General features: G+C 42.2%; 1 protein-coding gene across 36 annotated transcripts in view; it reads right to left on the bottom strand.

Moving 5' to 3' along the window:
* Window positions 1-22,883, bottom strand: part of SP100 (SP100 nuclear antigen) — a 129,474-nt gene that overhangs the window by 28,687 nt on the left and 77,904 nt on the right. For 23 of the 36 annotated variants that reach the window (XM_015432930.4, XM_074010461.1, XM_074010463.1 and 20 more), the window contains 7 exons: window positions 22,218-22,262; window positions 18,192-18,266; window positions 13,544-13,588; window positions 12,384-12,488; window positions 10,232-10,374; window positions 8,652-8,690; window positions 5,392-5,430 (listed from right to left, as the gene is read on the bottom strand). In XM_015432930.4, the coding sequence (XP_015288416.3) occupies window positions 5,392-5,430; window positions 8,652-8,690; window positions 10,232-10,374; window positions 12,384-12,488; window positions 13,544-13,588; window positions 18,192-18,266; window positions 22,218-22,262 (491 nt within the window). Of the gene's footprint in view, window positions 1-289; window positions 1,293-5,391; window positions 5,431-8,651; window positions 8,691-10,231; window positions 10,375-12,383; window positions 12,489-13,543; window positions 13,589-18,191; window positions 18,267-22,217; window positions 22,263-22,883 lie in introns of those variants that run through there. The other 13 variants (XM_074010440.1, XM_074010443.1, XM_074010445.1 and 10 more) reach the window with 3 other exon arrangements.

Genomic DNA, 22,883 nt, shown 5'->3' with positions numbered 1-22,883 from the left:
CTGGCCCAAAACTTATTTTTATTAAGATAATTCCTTATTGTCTTTACTACGTTTTTGAGTACTCAAGAAAACATTCTTATGGCAATGGTTATTTGCACAAATTCAATAATAATCTGTTTCTTTTGTAACAGGACAGATTGGAAACACTGATTATTTTACCAAGGCTTTGACTAGGGTGTCGTATTTTCAAGTATGACACCATTGTTTTGAGGGATTGAGATTGGCTTTGTAGAACCAATAGACATGGAAGAAGACCGACCTGATACCTTGTCTACACAGTTCCCTCATAGAGTTTTTAAAAAAATTTTATTTACTTAGAAGCATTCAGAATGTCAACAAAACAGCTGCAACGGTTTTTTGTTTTTTTTTTTTTTTTTTTTTTTGCAATTACAGCGTGGTATTCAGTTAACAGAACAGCAATTATTTTATATAAGCTGCATCAGAGACAACTGAAGATGAAAAAACTACCACCCTCATATAAAACTAATTTGTGCTGTGCACTAACAAGAATCTGCTTTAAATTTCCATGCCAATTTACAGCCCCCATACTGTATCAGGCAAGGTTAGCGGCTATTGAAAATACCACCAGGACAGGGCTCTCTAAAGACACATTCGGTAGTGGTTAACTATACAAAAAAAGACAGCGTGCAGTTTAAAAACAAATGTTACACAGTCTTGCATTTAAGTTTTTTTCTTTAAAGGGAGTGAGTTGTGTACAGGTGGCTTAAATGCTTTGTAGATAAGAAAAAAATTGCGCTAGAACCAACTTATTCATCATCATCTTCTTCTTCATCTTCATCTTCTTCCTCTTCCTTCTTTTTCTTGCTTTTCTCAGCCTTGACAACTCCGTTTTTTGCTGAATTAGGCTTTCCTTTAGCTCGATATGCAGCAATATCCTTTTTGTATTTTTCCTTCAGCTTCGCAGCCACCTTTTTATAAAACTGCTTGTCAGCTACAGCAGTGTTATTCCACATCTCTGCTAGTTTCTTCACAACATCATCAATGGACAGGCCAGGATGTTCTCCTTTGATTTTTGGGCGATTCTTAGAGCAGAACACGAAAAAGGCCAAAGGAGGACGCCTGGGTGCACTGGGATCCTTGAACTTTTTTTTCTCCCCTTTAGGAGGGATACAGGTTTTCATTTCTCTTTCATAACGGGCCTTGTCTGCCTTTGCCATATCTTCAAATTTTCCTCTCTTTTTAGCAAAAATGGTCTTCCACATCTCTGAGCACTTCTTAACAAATTCTGAGAAGTCGACGGAAGCATCTGGGTTCTTCTTCTCATGCTCCTCCTGACAAGTTTGCACAAAAAATGCATATGATGACATTTCGCCTCTCAGCTTCTTAGGATCTCCTTTGCCCATGTTTAGTTATTTTTCCTCAGCAAGGTACAGAGTCGCCCAGTGCCTGTCCAGCTCTCACTTGCCCCAGCACTGTCTCTATGGAGCTCAATGTACTGCAATCCCTTGTAGGTGTTTTGACCTCGTGTTAAGTAATGTCCCTTCCTGACAGGCCCAGAAACTTTGAGGTATTTGGAGGACTTCAAGAAAGGAGGAATTTACCCAATTATTACAAGTAGTAGAGGCACGATCTGATGATAAATCCTTGACTTGGCTTTCTATCCTGAAGAAGCTTTTAAAAGTTTAATCTAGGCTGGGCGCGGTGACTCACACCTGTAATCCTAGCACTTTGGGAGGCTGAGGCGGGTGGATCATGAGGTCAGGAGAATGAGACCATCCTGGCTAACACGGTGAAACCCCGTCTCTACTAAAACTACAAAAAAAATTAGCTGGGAGTGGTGGCGGCGCCTGTAGTCCCAGTTACTCGGGAGGCTGAGGCAGGAGAATGGCGTGAACCCAGGACACGGAGCTTGCAGTGAGCAAAGATTGTGCCACTGCACTCTAGCCTGGGTGATGGAGCACGACTCCATCTCAAAAAAAAAAAAAAAAGTCTAATCTAAAATGTCTAATAAAAAAAGGAGCCTATATGGACAATCACTATTCCTGCTGCCTTTTACATAAATAATCAGGTCAAACACAACAAGGCTAAAACTTATATTGCAAATAAAATTGACCTATGATTTTTCTTTGGCAGAAAAGGGAGATTGAAGAGAGAAAAATTATCTTTCAGAAGAAAATTATAGCGTAGTTGTTGCTAGATTCTAGTCCGGACCATTGTTTTTGAGTTTCAAAAATTACTATTTACTTGCAATTTGGACTTAATTATTTCCTGGCTATAGTAAGTCTCTAAAGCAGAACCTGGATTTAATTTTCTTTCTTAGTTGGCTCCCTAATGGAATAGGGTTTTTTCCCCCCCACTCTAGTATACAAATTCTCTTTTTTATTTTAATTTTTGTGTGCATTATATTTCTACTATTCAAATTACTGATGCTATGAATCTCTCATTGTTTTACTTCTTCCAAGAAAAGTAAAATTATGAAATTCTGAAGACTAGAGATGATTCAGCAAGCAACAGCAACTATAAGTTGATGACTTGTTCATTTGGTTACTCTTAGGACTAATTTCTTTATTCTATTGCGGTTTTCAAGTTGTTGTGATTATAATATTAGGTTGGTGCAAAAAAGTAATTGCGGTTTTCACCATTACTTCTGGTGGTAAAAACTGCAACTTCTTTTTTTGTGCCAACCCAATAATAAACATAGTTTATTTTCTTGGCTATTAAGTCACTCATGATTTGCATTTCTGCTTGCTTTAGATCAACGGCTAAGGCCAAAATACTGATTTCCCAGTGAGATGATTTATCATTCGGGAGAATAGCATGTAGCCTTGTGTTATGACCTACCTCATGTTGTCAGCAAACTGGCCTGGCTGCAGTAACAAGGTTTTTTTCCCCCACCGAGGGACATGACTCCCTGGAATAAGCCTTCCCATTGACAAGGAATGAAGAACATCTATCCCCCTAACCTAGCAGATTGATCAGCAGTGCTTCCATGGGAAGATTTTTTTTTTTAATCAAAAGGGGAATGTGATAATCTACAGGTCACATTTGGCAGTTTAGTTTAAAAGTAAACAGGCTTTCCAATTAGCCCACCTTAGGAAGGTCTTGTGATTCATGGTGAAATCTTGTCCCTGAATCTTGTCATGAGTCTCTCAAACTGTTGACACAGTGATTAATGCATAACCCAGTGACGCTGAAAAGGACACTGACTTATTTCTGAATCTTAGAGTTTTACTGATGGTCTTACACGGAGACATTTAAGCCTGTATGTTGCGATCTATATCCAATAATTGTAACTTCTGTATTGTACCCTTCAATGAGAAAGGAAAGCTCTGGTGTGAGGAGTCCCTCTCCCTTCTCCTAACCTCTTCTACAAAACAGGGGTTTCCAGCTCCTGGGGTAAGGACTCGTACCAATCCATGGCCTTTAAGGAAATGGGCCACGCAGCAGAAGGTTAGTGGTGGGTGAGTGAGTGATGCTTCATCTGTATTTACAGCAGCTCCCCATTGCTCGCATTGCTGCCTGAGCTCCGCCTCCTGTCAGATCAGCAGCAGCATTAAATTCTCATAGGAGCACAAACCCTATCATAAACTCCACATGCAAGGGATCTAGGTTGTGTGCTTCTTTTGAGAATCTAATGCCTGATGATCTGTCCCTGTCTCCCATCGCCCCTAGATGGGAACGTTTAGTTGCAGAAAAACAAGCTCAGGGTTCCCACTGATTCTACTTGATGGTGAGTTGTATAATTATTTCATTATTTCATTATCTATTACAATGTGATAATAATAGAAATAAAGGGCAGGATAAATTTAATGTGCTTGAAACATCCTCAAATCACCTTGTCCCCAACCCCATCCTGGTCCGTGGAAAAACTGTCTTCCACGAAATTGGTCCCTGGCACCAAAAAGTTTGGGGACCTCTGCTATAAAAGCATTTCAACTTGTGACTGGTGTGGTGGCTCATGCCTGTAATGCCAGCACTTTGGGAGTCTGAGGTAGGTAGATCACGAGGTCAGGAGTTCAAGACCAGCCTGGCCAGCATGGTGAAATGCTGTCTCTACTAAAAATATAGAAAATTAGCCAGGCATGGTGGCTCACACCTGTAGTCCCAGCTACTTGGGAGGCTGAGGCAGGAGGATTGCCTGAACCCAGCAGGTGGAGGTTGCAGTGAGCCAAGATTGTGCCACTGGACTCCAGCCTGGGCAATGGAGCGAGACTCCATCTAAAAAAAAAAAAAAAAAGGTGTTTCAATTTGTAAAAAACTCCAAACACTCCCAACTTTGTTGGTGTGTTTTATTGAGCCACTCCTCACATTTGGCTTTCAATAAATCATTACCAAATTATTTTTTCCTGGCCAGCACTGTGGCTCATGCCTGTAATCCTAGCACTTTGGGAGGCTGAGAGGATCACTTGGGTTGGGAGCTGGGAGGTTCACTTGAGCTCAGGGCAGCCTGGGCTGCCTGGGCAGCCAGGGCAACATAGTGAGACCCTGGCTCTACAACAAATTTAAAAAAGACAAGCCTGGGCAACATAGTGAGACCCTGGCTCTACAACAAATTTAAAAAATTAGCCGACGTGGTGGCATGCACCTGTAGTCCTGGCTATTTGGGAAGCTGAGGTGGGAGGATCACTTAAGCCCAGCAGGTTGAGGCTGCGGTGAGCTGTGATTGTGTCACTGCATTCCAGCCTGGGTGACACAGCAAGATCTTGTCTCAAAGGAATTTATTTATTCCTAAACAGCCTTGATTTTGGTTGATAATGGAGCCTGTGGAATCAAGTTTGTACATCACTGAGCACCAGTCAAGAAATGAGAGTAAGCATGCCTCATCATTTGCCAAGTGGTGATGGTTTTTGTCCTAACCAGCTCAGCACACTGAGCCTAAACCTCCCTCAAGACGGGCAATAGGGGCTTCATAAGAGACTCACTTTTCCTGTGTGTGTTCCTCTGCAGAACTAATGACAGAGTCCACACCTCGAACTCGCCAGCTTGGCTCAGCCTGTTCCTTCTGGCTGAGTGAGCTCTGTCTGCACCTTGGAATGGATATTCGGGATTTTCCTGTCCATTCATGCCACCTACTTGAAAATGCTTTTATTTTCTGACATTTGATCCTTCTCCCTAATCAGCAGGCCAGCCCTGCCCATTACTACTTCAAGTTCTTGTCTCTGGAGATCTCGGTGATCTAGAGCTCAGTCTCCCGTACTCACTTTCTAAGGGAAATGAGGAAATTTGAAGATTTCTACTGAAAAAAAAAGGATGCTTTTGCACTGAGATACCCAATCCCAGACCCAGGTACCTGGCTTGCATCTGCTCATCACACACAGCAACATACTCCAACTGAGACTGAGCATGATTCGGGGAAAGGCAGTCATGACATAGTGTGCCTGGAGAAAGACTTGACCTATTTTGGGGTCATAGTTGGAAATTTATACTTACACAAGGGTCAACTAAGGTATTGTGAGACTCCAGTATTCTCTGTTGAAAAAAACAGAAAGATTGGTATAATATTGAGTGTGATTTTTCATTAACCCCCCATTCGAACAGACTTCTTTATTTTTAAGAGATTCATGCCACAGCCCTTCTTTTGTTTCATGTCTGCTTTCATGGGCCTGCACATCTAACTGAAGAATAAAAAAGCACTAAATTATGTGTCAGTGACAGTTTGGCCCAATGCAAGTGCAGTCTCCTGGCTCTCACACCCCAGGCAGGCCTTCGTGAAGCCATTCAGGGCGACTGAGCTGGAGCAACTCTGTTGGTCCTCCTACTTCAAGGGGCCTGTAGGCATGTGTGTCTACATTTGGAAGGGTCCAGGTGCAGTGGCTCACGCCTGTAATCCCAGCATTTTGGGAGGCTGAGGAGGGCAGATCACAAGGTCAAGAGATCAAGTCCATCCTGGCCAACATGGTGAAACCCCGTCTCTACTAAAAATACAAAAATTAGCTGGGTGTGGTGGTGCACGCCAGTAGTCCCAGCTACTTGGGAGGCTGAGGGAGGAGAATCGAGAGGAGAATCGCTTGAATCCAGGAGGCAGAAGTTGCAGTGAGCTGAGATTGCACCACTGCACTCTAGTCTGGTGACAGAGCTAGACTCTGTTAAAAAAAAAAAAAAAAAGAAAGAAAAAAAGAAAAAAAGGAAGTGTCATTCCATCCAGAGAGGCTGCAAAGGGAATCGGCTGACTCTTCCTCCACAGCTTCCAGTGACCACAGGGCCCAGAGTCCTGGACGCCATGCAGGTGTCCCAGGAAGAACTTCCCCCCTTTCTGCGGCTCTCCAGGAACACATCTTTGAAGACAAAATGCCTCCAAGATCCCCAGTACTGTAGCTCTTCTCCTGAAGGTAAGCACCTCTCCACTTTCTCCTGAATCTTGAGAGCTTGCTTTGACCTAGGGTATCTGTGGGATGAAACAATGCCTGCTTCAGCTTTTACCTGTAGCTCAGGGCAGAGAGGCCTTAGACAAACCACTCAGTGTGATCAAAGGCACAATGATAGAAGAGGTGGCCATATTACCACCTGCCAGAAGCAATCTAGGCCTTTTGGCTAAGGTAAAGTATAGTATCTTAGTGGCCTAGAATCTCCCACTCCATCCCATTAGTTATTCACGCAGGTAAGACAATGAAGTTGACAGAATCCTTCAGGTTCATCCTTTTGGCCTCCTTTGTTTTGCATTATTTCATTGGTCAAGGCCTATCACCTGGAGCTTGGCAGTGGTTCCACAGTTGTTTGTTGAATGGATACATAAGTGCATGAACAAATGAACACAATTGTCACTTGGGACAAGAGGTTTCTCCCTCTTCCACAGCCAGTAAATGATTAGCTTGGACTTTTACATCTTATTATCCTGGAGTATCTCACCTATCGCCAGCAGGATGAACAAAAAACTTATCAGCAGGAAAGCTGGCAACAGTAGCACTTACCACGCGGTGCTGAGAGTGACACAAGTGTTAGAAACAAAGGAGAGAGGAAGGAAGATAGACCCTCTGGGGGGACCCTCTGAGAACTGAGGCAATTGCACCTCTAGAGCTGCGGGCCCTCAGGGAATGGAGAGAGGGTGCCTGTGATGAAGGCATGGGAGATGGCCAACTCAATGGATTAGCCCAGATTGCATCAGCCTTGACTGTCTGGCAGCTGGCAGACATGTTTGGTTTTAATAATTATATCAAATAATGTCTCTTTCTCCAGAAAACCCAGTGGATACAGAGCCTAGTCACCGAGTCTCTAGTCATAAAGCCAGTGGAGCAGGTGGCCCCAGGAGCCAGCTTTGTAAAGATTGTGACTTCCTGGTATGGCAGAAATATCCAAGGTCACTCATGTCAGAGCTTATGAAAATTGAAGTTCTTCCATCTCCTTCCTTCGCCAGGTTCTCTCTTATACCCAGCCTTGGAGAGGCCATGGAAGGCATCAGTGATCTCATCATTTTTCCTTACAATACACATAGCATGAAGACCACTGGTCTGTGAACTGCACATACTACCTCCATGGAGGGAGAATTCACCTTCACAGATGGAAGTGAGGTCTGCGCAGCCCCTTTGCTGGGGCCAAAGGGCGTCTCCACAAAGGAAAAGATTTTCCAGGTCAGCAGCCTCACAGGGCACTCTGCCTCCCACTCAGAAATTTTCACCTGAAGAACTGCGTGTGTGTGTGTGTGTGTGTGTGTGTGTGTGTGTGTTTGTGTGTATGTGTTTGTGTGTGTGTGTGCGTGTGTGTGTGTGTTTGTGTGTGTGTGTGTGCGTGTGTGTGTGCGTGTGTGTGTGTTTGTGTGTGTGTGTGTGCGCGTGTGTGTGTGTGTGCGTGTGTGTGTGTGTTTGTGTGTGTGTGTGGTGGAAGTAAAAGATAAAAGAAAAGAAGAGAATGTTTTTTGTTGTTTGCTTCCGTGGGTGACATATGGCTATATATACATTTTAGGGGGAATTTTCCATTAGATCATGTGTAGTGACCATGGGATGTTTCTAGGGGAACTTTTGCTTCATATTTATTTCTAAAATATGGAATCCAGAAAAACCAGTGAAAAACAACCAGCGTTTATGTTGAGGTTGCAAAGGCACATTGTTTTGTGCATTTCAAACTCATGCTTATTCTTCCAATGCCAGCCTTATCTTTATATTTAAAGAAAGTATGGCGCTGGGCATGGTGGCTCATACCTGTAATCCCAGCACTTTGGGAGGCTGAGGAGGGCAAATCACATGAGGTCAGGAGTTTGAGACAAGCCTGGCCAACATGGTGGAACCCCATTTCTACTAAAAATACAAAAAAATAGCCGGGCGTCATGCCACATGCCTGTAGTCCCAGCTACTGGGGAGGCTGAGGCACAAGAATTGCTGGAACCAGGGAGGTGAAGGTTGCAGTGAGCCTAGATCGCACCACTGCACTCCAGCCTGGGTGACAGAACGAGACTCTCTCTCTTAAAAAAAAAGAAAAAGTATGGCATTTAGCTCCTTTACTAAAAAACACATACAGTTCAGTTCTGTCTCTTAATCTATTTCTGAGGATTGCTTCTACCTCTATCTCAAATGTTTTGATGCTCAAATGAGCCCTGGACTTATACATTGAATAATGTTTGAAAGCAGCAACTGTAAAAGCATCGTATTATAAAATCAAAATTTACAATGATGGGTCAATTTAAAGATTGCAAGGCGACAGAGATAGAAAATCAACAACATAATAGACGAGACATTGGCAGAAGGTCACTTGATCATCACCTTTTTTCTTGTGCTTGTTGGTTCTGGCAGAAATTCTTTCTAAAAAAGAAAAGAGAGGAATGATTTGATGGGTTCTTGCTTTTATTTTGTGAGCTTAGTGTTTCTGACTGCCTTCCAAATACTCCTACCTGGATATCCCACTATTAACTCAAATTCAAGGTGTTTTCATGGAAATTACTTTTCATGATTCTCCAGGGATTAAAGGAAGCATTTCAATGCCTTGCTCTGGCCTCATGACTTCTACAATGAGTCCAGAGAATGCAGCCACCTCATTACTCCCAATTTCTTGACACACTGTGGAACAGATTTGCGTGCTGTCCTTTCTCTGTACGTAGAATGCCCCATTCTACATTTTTGCTAGTTGTTTGTCTTTTTAGGCCTACCTCAGTGCAAGAGTTCCACAAAATGGTCCTCAACCTCAAAACCAGAAATGACTTTCTCTTCTCCGAACGATTGTACCTCTTCCTGCAGGTGTCTCTTGTGAGAACACTGACACCCTGTCCAGGCCTGTAATTATGAAAGCACAGCCTTCCTTCTGGGAAGGGGCTCACACTTTGTATACCCTCCATAGCTTTAGATGTGGTTCAATAAGTATTTGCTGAGCAAAGATCTTTTACTTTGTGTGTTATTTATTTATTTATTTTTAGAGATGGGGTCTTACTATGTTGCTCAGGCTGGAGTGCAGTGCAGTGCCTACTCACAGCCACAATCCTACTACTGATCAGCAGGGAAGTATTGACCTGCTCTGTTTCCAACCTGGACTGTTTCACACCTCCTCAGGCACTCTGGTGATCCCCTATGTTGATGCTGAACTTAGCATGGACACCTGACTGGCATAGTACACTACAGCCCAGAACCCCTGGGCTCAAGTGATCCTCCTGGCTCTGTCTTCTGAGTAAGTGGGACTACAGACATATGCCACTGTGCCTGGCAGATCTTTTTTTTAATTGTCAGAGTGGCATGAGGAAGGACTGTCTGTGGGTGTGCAACAGAAAGCACTGTATTTGGAGTTGAAAGACACACGTTGATCTGCAGCAAAGACCCTGTCGCTGCTTTGTAACATCAAGGGGTTGATATGAGAAGCAATGTTACTTTGAAATGCAATTTATTTCTATTCTCTTATAAGAATAAGTTTGAGGTGGCCTATCCAAAGAAATCTTGTTGAAATGTTTTGTCATCCAGGAACTACATATATATATGTATATATGTTAAATATATATGTTAAATATATGTGTGTGTGTGTATTTAACATTTACCTCCCCCCCGCATTTAAGACCTCTACTCCAACTTAAGTTACTTTCATGTGACCAAATTCCACAGTTTATCAGTGGCAGAGTCAAGGCCACAATTTACTGCCCAACCTTCAAAAGGGTAAGAAATAAAGTACTTAGAGGATTACGCTGTAATATAAGCCAGCCAACGTAATGTTCAGGTGAGAATGTTAGTAATAACGTATGCATTGAGACCTTGGAAGAGGAAGTCATGATGAATTTCTGGACACTGAGAAATTCTGCTAAAGCTTGGTGTTAGTGAAGCGTGACAGCTAAATCCTTGATTTCAGCCATTTGTCACTAGAATACCTCCATCAGGAACTTCAGGGTGTATCCACCGCAGCGTATACTTAGCTTCCAGTTTTTGGATGCTTCGCGGCCTCCTTCAATTTCGAATTCCCTGGGAGTGAACCACCTTCCATCCTCACTCTGTATACACTTCTTTGAGATTCCTGTAAGACCAAGGCAAGGTGAGCTCCCCAACTGTGAAAACACCCGAACTTGGCCCCCGCCATGCTGGGGTCTGGAGTCTCCCACTTGGGCTCAGGATCGTAGCAGTAGAGTCTGAATTTTCCTGTCAGACATCAGGGGTGTCATACCCAGCCTGAAGGAACAGAGATGAAGGGGACTCTCTTTCGTGTGTGTACATTTCTTTGCCCTTCATGCAATGAGAAGAAATATTACTACCAACATTTACCTTTTCAACGTATTTTGCTATACTCCAAAGGTCAGAGGTGGGTGCAAAGGATGGCCCTAAAGAATGAGCAGAATTCCTTCTCCTCTCTCCTCTGAGACCTGATACAGAGTCAGCCTGAATTTCAGAGGTGGATGAAGGCACAAAGCCCTCTGCCATGCTCTTGGGTCCCCAGGTGGCCCTGGGGAAGCTGTTACTACAGCCACGTCTGCCTTGTCTTGTACCATGTTGTTCAACCAGCAAATGACAATTATGTTTCACATTTTGAACTCATGGCTATTTTGTATTAAAAGTAATTATGGAAATGTTATATAGTGGGAGAAGTTAAATTACCCTTATGCAACATAGTCATGGGGCCAACATTTATATTTGTTCGTGCTCAAAGAACTATGTCGTGGGGGAGATGTCAGTCATGACAGATGAACATTAGTTCTGTAATTTAACAATTGTAACTTGCAAAGTATTTTATGTCTGTTATTTTATTTTTTCTCATAATAATACAGTGAGGCAAGTTATATTATCGTTCTGATTTTGTAGAGAAGGAAGTTCAAGGTTAGAGAGACTGAGCACCTGGCTGTACATGAATCAGACACTCTTGGTATAGCTGAAACTTGAATGCAGGTCTTCTGATTCTAAACCTTGTGATCTTACCATTTAGCAGCAGGCTGTACAGATGTTATGGGAATGGGGCTGTGAAAGTTAGTGCTGAGATTCTCAGATGTGTACATTTTCCACCCAAGTATTAAGGTGCTTGCCCTTGTAGTGGGTGCTAGTTGGATGTCTTGTGGGCCTTTCACATAGGGGAAAGGGGAGATGGCCTCATAGGCTAATGTTTTATGAATTTTAAAAGTGTGAAAATGTCATCGTTGTGCAAAACAGAGTTAACAGAGTGGGCCTGAGACTTTCCTTAGAGGGCCTATATGCAAGGTTGCCCATTGTCTATATGCAAGGTTGGCCACTGGCATTTAGGAATTTGGATTTTAGGAGAGTTCTATCATTTGCAGAACTCACTGTGGGCTAAACTGTTTGTAATAAACAATATGGATAGACATATTGTTTATCCATAAAGATAAAGCCCTTTAAAGATAAATCCCTCTTATTTATGGTTATAAACAAATGCAATTTATTTATATTCTCTTACAAGAATAAATTTGAGATAGCCTATCCAAAGAGATCTTGTTGGAATGTTGTGTAATCCGGGAACCACCTATCCTAATGTATTATTTTCAGACATATGTAAATAAATTGCATTTATCTATAAACGTAAACGAAGAAGAGGGCTCACTGTGCCTAAACTGTTTGCACAAATGATAGGTTTATGCTGAACACCCACTTTCCTTCTGGGAATCTGGAATTTTGGTATGTGCTAGGCAGAGGGCGCCTATGTGACTGGTAAAAACCCTGGACTCCTAAACTCAGGCTGGTTTCCCTGGTAGACAACATTTTACATGTGTTGTCACAGTTTGTTGCTGCAATAATTAAATGAATCCTGCATGACTCCACGGGGAGAGGACTCCTGGAAGCTTGCTTTTGGTTGTCTCTGAACTTCACCCCAAGTGCCTTTTCCCTAGGGTATGTTTTGCATGCTTCACTCATAAACCCTAGTTGTAAATATGATGATGTCCCAAGTCCTAGGAAAGCTCCTAGCGAATCATCAAGCCTGAGGCTGGTTTTGCAGACCCTCAAAGCAGGTGTCTACTACTAAACAGTATGCTATCTGTGTGGATATTTTCCTGCTGAAAATCGTAGAGGGACCAGTACACTCACCTTGTTTGAATCGCTCCTTATATAGAGTGCCCTTCACGTCACCACAGGTCACAGGAAGTGCAGGTTGTTTAAAATTAATATTTTTATCTCTGGGAATTCTTGGACCTGCAAGGAAGCATTTTTTTTTTTTTCCATTCCATCTTATTTTACAACTGTGCGTTGTTCCTCCCCACCTGTCTTGAGAGCTTTCTTTTATAATTTAAAATGTATTGGAAGGATTTCCCCCATGATTCAGTTACATTTCAAAGTCTTTCTTTCATGGCACATTAGATAGCTGTAGATACTGTTGTCCTCCACTCCACCCTCTAAAATACTACACAACAGCCTGGCATGTGGTAGGATCTTAACTTTCAACCTGGTTGGTCATATCCACCTATCACACAATGATTTTCCTCCTGATGTTTTGAAGGGAGATTTCTACTCATATTATTGCTTTGACGTTATGTTAAAAAAAAAAACCCTCAAATTTTAGTCTCATCTCCCCTATTCCAGGCATTGACGGAGGGGATAGAGGGCAGGATGGCAGAGCGGCACCTAATGGGGCACCTGCTGTGCTTCACTTCCCTTTCACTTGAGCTTTCTCTGCTGCTAAAAGGGAAGCTTGGTGTAGAGGGTTCTAGAAGAAACTGCACATTGAGAGAGGAGGGATAAAGAGAGATTGATGAAGGGTTCAAATCTACCGTTAGATAGAAGAAATAAAGCCTGGTGTTTTCAATAGATCAATAGGGTGATTATAATTAACATGAATTGATTATACATCTCAAAATAGCTAAAAGAGAATAATCTGAATGTTCCTGGCATCAAAAAAGGTAAATATTTAAAGTGATGGATATCCCAATAACTCTGATTTGATTATATGAAAGTATCAAATTATCATGCATACCCCCAAGTATTTTTATCTATTATGTATTAATCAAGCAATCAATAAAAAAGAAAGTGCACATTGCTCGGGGAACCCTGCATGAGCACATGACTGGGGCACTGGGGATCTGGTTCCACTGAAGCAGGTATTGAGGGTATTAAAATGAACTTCTGGTCAACGTTAAGTCTCCAGTACTAGCTCCATATGCAAATTAAGAAAACTGACTTATTGCTCACAGTACAGAATATTAAATATTAAATGTTTAATTATGAAAAACATATTGATCATTTCTTTTTACCTCTTTTTCTTCTTCTTTTCAAAGGTCTATTGTTGGTTTTTCTTCCTGAGAAAGTTGAAACACAACATAAATATTTCTTTGCATTGCAAATAGTAGTGTTTTACAAAACCACCATTCAAATGCAACTTTTCAGGATCCTGTCTAGAACTTAAAGAAAAACATTAAATGCCTAGATCAGGAGTTGGGAACTTTTTTTGTAAAGGGACGGATAATAAGTAGTTAAGGTTTTTCAGTTCATAACCTCTGTTGTGACTACTCAGTTCTGTAGTTGTGTCATCAGTGCATCAAAGGATGCGACTGTGGCTGTGTTCCAGTACAACTTTATTTACGGTCAGCCGGATAGATTTGCCCTGTAGGTCATAGCTTGCTGACCTCTGATCTAGACTTGATTACAACCATGATGCTTAACTGAGATGCATCCTATATTTCTCTATTAATATCTCCAAATCATTCCAAATAAATTTGAAACAGTATTTTACCTGCTTCCCAAGCAACAGGGGGAGAGCAAGAAAGAAGTTGAACATGTATTCAGTGCTTGTTGTAGGCCAGGAGCTATCCTTAGATCTTTGCCTCTATTAACCGACTTCATCTTTACAACAGAATCTATTAAATAGGCGCTAGTACTATCCTCACTTTACAGATGAGGAAACTGATGCTCAGAGATAAATATATAAATTAAAGTGTTGACAATTTTCTTTGGGAAAGAGTTAGAGATAAAAAGTAGCAACATAAGGTCTCAAGACAGACCTCATGGTAGACTCTACCAGTCAGATATGTAAACTTGGAAGGTTTTGTACTGAAAATGGTGAGGAAAATGACCAAGGACTTAAAAACTAACCCAATGAAGGCTATTCAAGAGGAATTTGTAGAAATTAAGGCACAAGGCCTAAGAGTTGTATTGTTAAGGATAGCACACAGGATTGACTTAAAAGATATCTTGGGGCCAGGTGCGGTGGCTCACGCCTGTAATCCCAACACTTTGAGAGGCTGAGGTGGGTGGAGTTCTGAGGCTGAGTTCTGAGGCTGAGGTCAGGAGTTCAAGACCAGCCTGGCGAAACTGTCTCTACTAAAAATTAAAAAAAAAAAAAAAGTAGCTGGGCATGGTGGTGTGTGCCTATAATCCCAGCTACTCGGGAGGCTGAGGCAGGAGAATTGCTTGAACCCGGGAGGCAGAGATTGCAGTGAGCCGAGATCACGCCACTGTACTCCAGCCCGGGCGGCACAGCGAGACTCCATCTCAAAAAAGAAACAAACCTTGGAAGCATGTATCTATGTGTTGATTGATGTGTCCAAACCAAGAGCCAGTCATTCCAGATGTATGTTTAGATCTGCATCGTTCTAACGTGTTTGCTGAAGTCAGGCATGCAGAGTGGATGCTCTTTCTTTCTAAAGGTCTGTGCCCATTATTCTGTGCCCATGGCTGGTATCATAGGGTGCTGATTTGGGTCCTGCAAGACCCGGGAGAAAACCTCCTCCAGATACTTAATCATGCATGCTTCTTCCTTTGAGCAAATTATGACCAGATTAGGTTGGAAAGGCATCTTTCCTTCAATCTAGCATAAAGAAACCTTGGGATTGATGATACTGTATTTTCTGGGCCTCTGACATAACAATTACTTAGAGGTTTTTTGTTTTTTTGTTTTTTGTTTTTTTTTTTTTAAACTTCATCAAGATAAAAATGGTACCATCAGACATTTACTGATAATTCACATGCCAAGAGGAATCATATCCTGAGAGAAAGCACGCTCTACCGCACAAGATGTTGCCCTTAGGAAGTTTATTAAAATATTACAGAGACACATGGAGAGGAGAGATTACTAAACCTGCATAAAAGAATTATAAATTTGGCTATTGAACTAAAAGTGCCCCCCCTACTTTTTTTTTGAGACCGAGTCTTGCCCTCTTGCTCTGTTCCTCAGGCTGGAGTGCAGTGGCACAGATCTCGGCTCACTGCAACCTCCACCTCCCGGGTTCAAGTGATTTTCCTTCCTGAACCTCCTGAGTAGCTGGGATTATAGGTGTGCGCCACCACACCCAGCTAATTTTTGTATTTTTAGTAGAGATGGGGTTTTACCATGTTGCCCAGGCTGGTCTTAAATCCAGGGCTCAAGCAATCCACCTGCCTCAGCCTCCCAGAGTGCTGGGATTACAGGTGTGAGCCACCACACCCAGCCTGAACTAAAGGTTTAAAAGAAACATGTAAAATGTGGAAACATGGAGACCTCAAGGAAGTAGATGAAGCTTTCTTACCACTCCTTGTTTGTCTCTCAGAAAAATTTGCTCTAGATCGATCAGTTTCAAAGACCATGATTGTGCCAAGTGTGGTAGTTGATGCGGTTGCCACAGTAAAATGTCATCCACACAGGGGTGGCTCTGTGTGGGACTCTCCTGTCACTCATGATGATCAAGTTGCAGGTGCACCCAGGAAAACTGGCCACTTCTAACTCTTCTCTCCTCCTTCCCCCAACTCTCCCTTCTCCCCACAGTTCCATCAAAAGACACTTGTTCTCTGTCTGCTTTCTTCTTTCCCATAAAGTGGTCAAACTGGAGATCCAGCTCTGGCCATAATCTGGGTCTGTTCAGCCCTAGCCATTATTGGTCAATATATATTCTCTTGCTCTCAGTTTATCTCTGTTTAAATCCTCCTTGGACTGCAGGGATTTCCTTTCAATCAAAACCTATTGAGGGCAAACAACTTCAGGGCAAAACACCAGAAGCTAATTGCACTGCTTCCCCGCTCTTGGTATGGAGACATCTGGGCTGAGGAGGAGATCATGTGTAATAAAGTGCTGCAGAACTGTGCTTTCCAGTGGTTCTTTGTGTGTTCGCTGGCTCCAGCACCTCACTACAATTGTATATCCAGGCAGTCAAATGCCTGGACACAGTAGGATTTAATTGTTCTTGGGTCTATCAGTTTTAATTCTACATTAACCATGTAAAATAATAATATGGTCAGAAAAAATTAAAGGCTATTTTAAAATATATATTTTTTTCACAACAGGGACTAATCATTTTTGGCAAAAGAGTATATCACCATGTTTAGGTGATTCTTTGGTTATCTCAGAGTATTAGCAGAAGCCTCAACATCCAAGAATGCCACAATAGGAGCCCAGTACTTCTATATTCTAAGGCAAGATGCCAGTCTGTCTGCAAAGAACATGGTAGGGGATTGGGAGCCTGGTTCTGCCAGCATCAGCCTTTCCCACCTTCAGGCCTTATGAGAGAGGCCACATTTCTCTGGAGAGAATTGTCAGACACCTTCTCTCAAGCCAAATGAGAAGGTTTAAAGACGTCTAAGCAGGAGATGGACCTCTGTCCCTGGGAATGTCAGGGAATGAGAGACTCTCAGACTCACTGCTGAGAAGCGCAAAGGTGAAGGTCATGGCTAGTTGGGTCAAGGGTGCCAGAGGGCTGAGCTGGGAGCCAGCAGGGAAATAATGAAGAAGCACGATCCCCATGGTCTGCTGCAGACCTCGTGGATGGGAGCTGGACTGGGTGTTTTTAAGAGATACTCTCACTGAGGGAACAGCAGTGGATTGTGTATCTTCTAGAAGGACCATCCAGTGTCTTAATTCCCAAGCAGGTTGGCCACCACCAACTATGGAGAGGCAGTTGCATACACTGCTTCTGCCATTCTAGTGGGGGAATTCATAGCCAAAGGAGATATATATATATATATCACACACACACATATATATGTATATATGTATATAGAGAGAGTCTATATGAAGTTATGTGGCCAGAGAAAGAGTTTTAGGTGTCAAAACTCTTTTAGATGACAAATTTGTCTGTAAATTTGAGCAGGATAACAACAGGCAGTCTGGCAGGAGATGGTGTCTGTCTTCTCTGTTTGCCTCCTCCTTCATGCACCTTTCTCCTGGCTGAAGGAGCAGCTCAGCAGAGTTCCAGAATCATCTGCAAATTGCACAGGGAGGATGCTTTGCATTTCAGAGCCTCTATGTGGTAGAGGTGGGGACTGAAGAGCTGACTTAGTAGAAACAGGTGTAAAGGTCTTAAAATGAACTTGAGGATGCTGAGCTGCTGTTCCAACCCTTCCAGTCAGTGACACTGGGGAAGAGGCACAGTCTACGAGGGCTCTGTGCTGATGATGCAGTAGAGGGGGCTGTCTATGGTTTTTACTGAGTCCTGTAGGAGATTCACGGAATGAGAAGCCACATGGGAAGCTGGGATGGGCCTTGGAGGGCAGCCAGTCTAGCCTAACTGACCTAATTTCACTTTACAGGTAAGTAAACTGTAATTTACTTGGGGCAGACCCAAGTCCACGCAATTACCACATGGTGATAAGCAAGAGGAGGGACAGCTACATCACTTTCGAATTACACGGGTTTTGTCTGTTTTGTTTTTGTTTCTATGCCAACAACTATTTCTGGCCTTGAAAGTTATCAGTTCAGCAGAGGAAGCACTGCAGGCAGCTCCTGGGCCCTGGGGTCAGGTTGCAGATTCATCACCTAGCTACTTGTTTGTGGTGTTATCATCTTTTTCTCCCTGACATATCTTGGAACTTGACTAAATCTGATATATTTCTCAACAGTAAGTACAGCGACATAAAGCAATTAGGAAAAAATGTTTTTACTAAGAGCATGAACATTTACGCATTATTTATTTAAAATGTATTATTTTTTTTTACCTCTTGGTTGCCGTCTTTCCTTTGGGACTTTGTTATTCCGAGTTAAGTGTTTTCTATGTCTGTGTTTCTTTCTCCCTGAGAAAATAGGAAAATATAAATACGGATGGTGTAAAAAACTCACATTATATATAATAGTGCTTTCAAAAATTTTCTTCAGCTATAACTTTTCCAGAGCTTAACACACAAAGAAAAATACGTAACACATAGCCTTGCAATGACCAAGCCTTTGGTGGTTAACCTGGGTTCATCCTAGATTTTCTTTTCCTTACCGTGACATTAATCCAAATTCATTTGTCCCCCTACATTAATTTTAAAAAGAACTTAAGACAGTTTCATTTACATCCCAAAGAATACTGTAAGAATAATAACAATGATGAGGGCTAAGACTTGAGTGCTTATTATGTGCTAGACATGAACACAAGATATGTACATCTACTAATTCATTTATGAGATAGAGACTTTTACTCCTCTTATTACCAATGAAGAAACTTCAGCATACAGATATTGCAAAATGAAGTGAAGCACTGCAGATTTCCTCTGGTTGTGAGGAAATCAATGGCAGCAACGCAAGAATTTGGATTGTCCCACTCATTTTGATGGTGAGACACCAGCCACCATCTTAGCCCTCAGTGAAGGCGTTGAGGCTGAAAATACAGTGAAAATGACCAAAGACCTTATTCACATAGGTTTGGCCAAAAAATTAGGATCTAAGGAACTAACCAAGAGACTATTGCCCAAGGGGAATTTGTATAGAGATTCAAATCCCAGAAAGCCTCGTGGTTAGGACTAACAAAGGGTTGATTGAAACCCTATCTCGCGAGTATGCTGTTAGATTCAGGAGGTGATGGGGGTAGGTAGAAAGACAGTGAGGTATGTGCAGGAGCACCTCATGAGTGCCATGTTTAAAGGTGCTGATCTCTCAGGCAAGGCCATAAAGTTCCTCTCCTCTCCTCTCCTCTCCTCTCCTCTCCTCTCCTCTCCTCTCCTCTCCTCTCCTCTCCTCTCCTCTCCTCTCCTCCTCACCCTCCCCTCCTCTCCTTCCCTTCATCCTTCCCTCCCTCCCTCTTTCCCTTCCCATGCTGTCTCCCTGTATTTTTCTTTCCTTTCTTTCTTTCTATGACCTGGCCACAATTTGAACTTGTCCAGCCATAGATATCTTAGACAAACAAAGACTCTTTTCCTGTCCCTCTATGTCTTTGGTCCTGTTGTAGTCGCCTGTCATCAAAGTCCATTGAGGACAAACAAATTAGAGGTGTACAAGTAGTTTAGTTCAGTTTACTTGAGTTCTACTTACAAGGAGATTTGGAGCTTAAGATCTGCTAATACTATGGAGCTCTTGGGACTTCCTTTGTAATTATTCTATGCAAATTGTCTTGCTCAAATACCCCACAGGAAGTAGTGTGGCAATTCTTGGATTTCCTACCCAAGTGCTAACAGTTAACACCATGTTCTTGCTATAGAAGTTGAGTAACTTGCTTCTGCCTCCTTAAGGCAACTGAGAAGACTACAACTTCAAGGTAACTGATCTTCACCTTCAGGAGTTTGAGGAAGGCAGAGACATTTATAGACTCAATCCTAGAATGTCGAGAGGGTCTGAAGAGTCATAATTCCTATAGGTCTCCCTGGGGAAAGGAGGAGCTCACTTAGTTCTTCTTGAGAGATATTCTGTCTGGGAGAATCACTTGGGTGGATGAGTTGACCCCAGCAGGAGTGTCGTGTGGACCTCCCAGAGCTGGGAGACTGAGGGAATTGGTAAGCGGCCAGTTGAAGTTCCTGAATTAGGGGAACTTCAGTTGAGAGGTTCTCTCTAAGTTGAGTGTCTCTGAAGAACTCACAAATGAATATGGCTCATGCATCCACCAATATCTCGGAGACACAAAAATCTGTAAGGTTGGTGCAAAAGTAATTGCAGTTTTTGCTATTCCTTTTTTTTTTTTTAAGGCAAAACCCACAATTACTTTTGCACCAAGCTATATAGTATGAGGGCCATTCCTGCTCCTGTCCACTTCTTTCTCCCCCTCCTCCTAGACCCAAATTAGTTGAAAGCAATAGACACTCAGTGGAGGTGGAGAGGAAGTGTGGATGAAAGGAAATGCTGACTTCACCCAGCTTCCCTACCACATGGTTTCCAGTTTTAATATTATATCAGCTCAGGCTTTTAAATATTAAATGAGATATTACTGCTAAAAGGGACTAGCATAGTTCTAGGGCTTACCTAAGACTTCATTCATGGGCAAGAAAATAACTATTTGAGAGAACAGGTTTGAAAAGTAAGTAGAAGGAATAAATGTGATTTCTGCTTAGACTTAACAAATCCAAGTATTTTAATAAAATAGTTAAGGTAGGGAGGCTTCCATAGAAACCAGTAAAAACATGAAGGAAGAAACATCTCAGACCTGGGTAAGTACAAGCTAGAATATAACCAAGATGACAGATAGGTATAGAAATAAAAATGACAGAGATGCTGGAAATATTACATGTATATACTTACTTATAGTAGAGTTATATTTAAAGTTATATTTGAAAATAGTTATATCATATATAAACATATGTATATATGTGTATGAGTGACAGAAATAATTAGAAATCATGGGAAAAAATATATCCAAATATGCTTTAGCTCTAGAGGAAAAAGTGCTGCCATCTCTACAGTGCCATATCAACTTGCCAGAAATATTTTACAAGATGTAAAACAAAAAAATTAAATAAGGTATGCAAGAGAAACATAAGTAGAATGGGAGAGGAAAGGAAATAAAGGAGAGACAAAGAAGAGGAAGAAAAGGAGGAATGCAATAAACATAAAATCCACAAGATCTGATGAAGAGAATGGAGTGTCACATCTTTTTTATCTTCAAGTGCCCAGTGTGGCATATGCTCTGATTGAGTTTGGTTCACTGCCTGTAATCCCAGCATTTTGGGAGGCCGAGGCAGGTGGATCACCTGAGATCAGGAGTTCAAGACCAGTCTGGCCAACATGGCAAAACCCTGTCTTTACTAAAAATACAAAAATTAGCCTGTAATCCCAGCTACTTGGGAGGCTGAGGCAGGAGAACTGCTTGAACCTGGGAGGCGGAGGTTGCAGTGAGCTGAGATTGTAGCACTGTACTCCAGCCTGGGTGACAGAGGAAGACTCCATCTCAAAAAAGAAAATAAATAAATAAATAAAATAACCCCGTGTTTCTCAGGCTTCAATCTGATGTGGCACCAGTACTCTGGCTTCCATGTAATTGATTCAAGTTATCTCTGTCTATTTCTTCATGTTCTGTCCCGGACTGTATTAGTTACAACACACCTCTCTAACACTTCCTCCTGTTGCCTCATTTCCTAATCAGGACTGGCATGTCTCTGCCCACATAGCTCTGTAATGCCTCTCAGCTTCCGGCTCCTGTGCTTGCCAAAGAGTCTCAGGTGACAAAAAGGCTGGATCTGAATCAATGGAGAGTCTGAGTTTTCCTCTTTATTTAAGGGAATCAGTGACTTTGGAGGCAAACATGAAGGGCAAGTAGGCATATTGCTATTTGTCACCCATAATCATTCCTTCTTCCATAAGAATAGACTTACAGCTGAACCAAAGACTGCCTGGCCAGCGTTACATTTCTCAGCCTCACTTTGCAGCTAGCTCTGGCCATGTAACCAAGTTTTGGCCAATGGGATGTTGGCAGAAGACTTCTGAGTCTTTCTATTAAAATAAACAAATGGCTGGTTCTTTTGTCAGTTTTTTTTTTTCTTTCCCACTGGTTGGGAGACAATGTCAACCAGATCAGCTCTTGTGGACCCACTGTTGGAAACCCCATGTCAAGGAAGGCAGACTGCCTACCACTTCTGGGCTCTTAGATTATTTGTTTTAAGCCACTGTATTTTGGGATCTGTTTGTTACAATGACTTAGCTGGTACTCTAAATAATCCATTGGGTCTGAAGCTACCACGGCCCATAGGAGATTTTGAGGCTGCAGCAAGGATGGCGTCTGGCAGGAAGAACAGGACCACAGTGAGTTCAAAGGAGTAAATTCCCACATTTCTTCTTACCTCTTTGGAGACCATTTACTTTAAGTATATGTTTTCTCTTTTTTCCTGCACACAGAAAAGAAAGAAAATAATCCTCTATAACTGTAAACAAAGATTTGCACACTTTTTATGTCAATAGTTTCCAAGTATTTAATTTTGTTTTCCTTCCACTTTTGTGGGGCTAAGTCCTCGGCTACCAACATCCCATCTTGGTTGTTGTCACAGAGAAACCAATAACCACAAAGCAACCTGTTTTCACACAGTGTTAGTCATTTACACTATGCTTGTACATATCCATATGTGGTCTTATCATTCACAATAAAGAAAGATTTTAAAGTAGCTGAAATCAAGCAGGAGGTGACAGGAGCAGCAGAAGAGTACCAGGAGGGTCAAACAATAGTAGGTCTAAGAAATCACCAGTGATGGCCGGGCACAGTGGCTTGTGCCTGGAATCCCAGCACTTTGGGAGGCCAAGGTGGGTGGATCACTTGTAGGCCAGGAGTTTGAGACCAGCCTGACCAACATGGCAAAATCCTACCTCTACTAAAAATACAAAAATTAGCCTGGAGTGGTGTCATGCACCTGTAGCCCCAGCTACTTGGGAGGCTGAGGCAGGACAATTGCTTGAACCTGGAAGGAGGAGATTGCAGTGAACTGTGATTGTGCCACTGCACTTCAGTCTAGGCG

This window comes from Macaca fascicularis, chromosome 12 (assembly GCF_037993035.2).
Source record: "Macaca fascicularis isolate 582-1 chromosome 12, T2T-MFA8v1.1".
Classification (NCBI taxonomy): Eukaryota; Metazoa; Chordata; class Mammalia; order Primates; family Cercopithecidae; genus Macaca; species Macaca fascicularis.
This window is presented reverse-complemented; position numbering and strand designations above follow the sequence as displayed.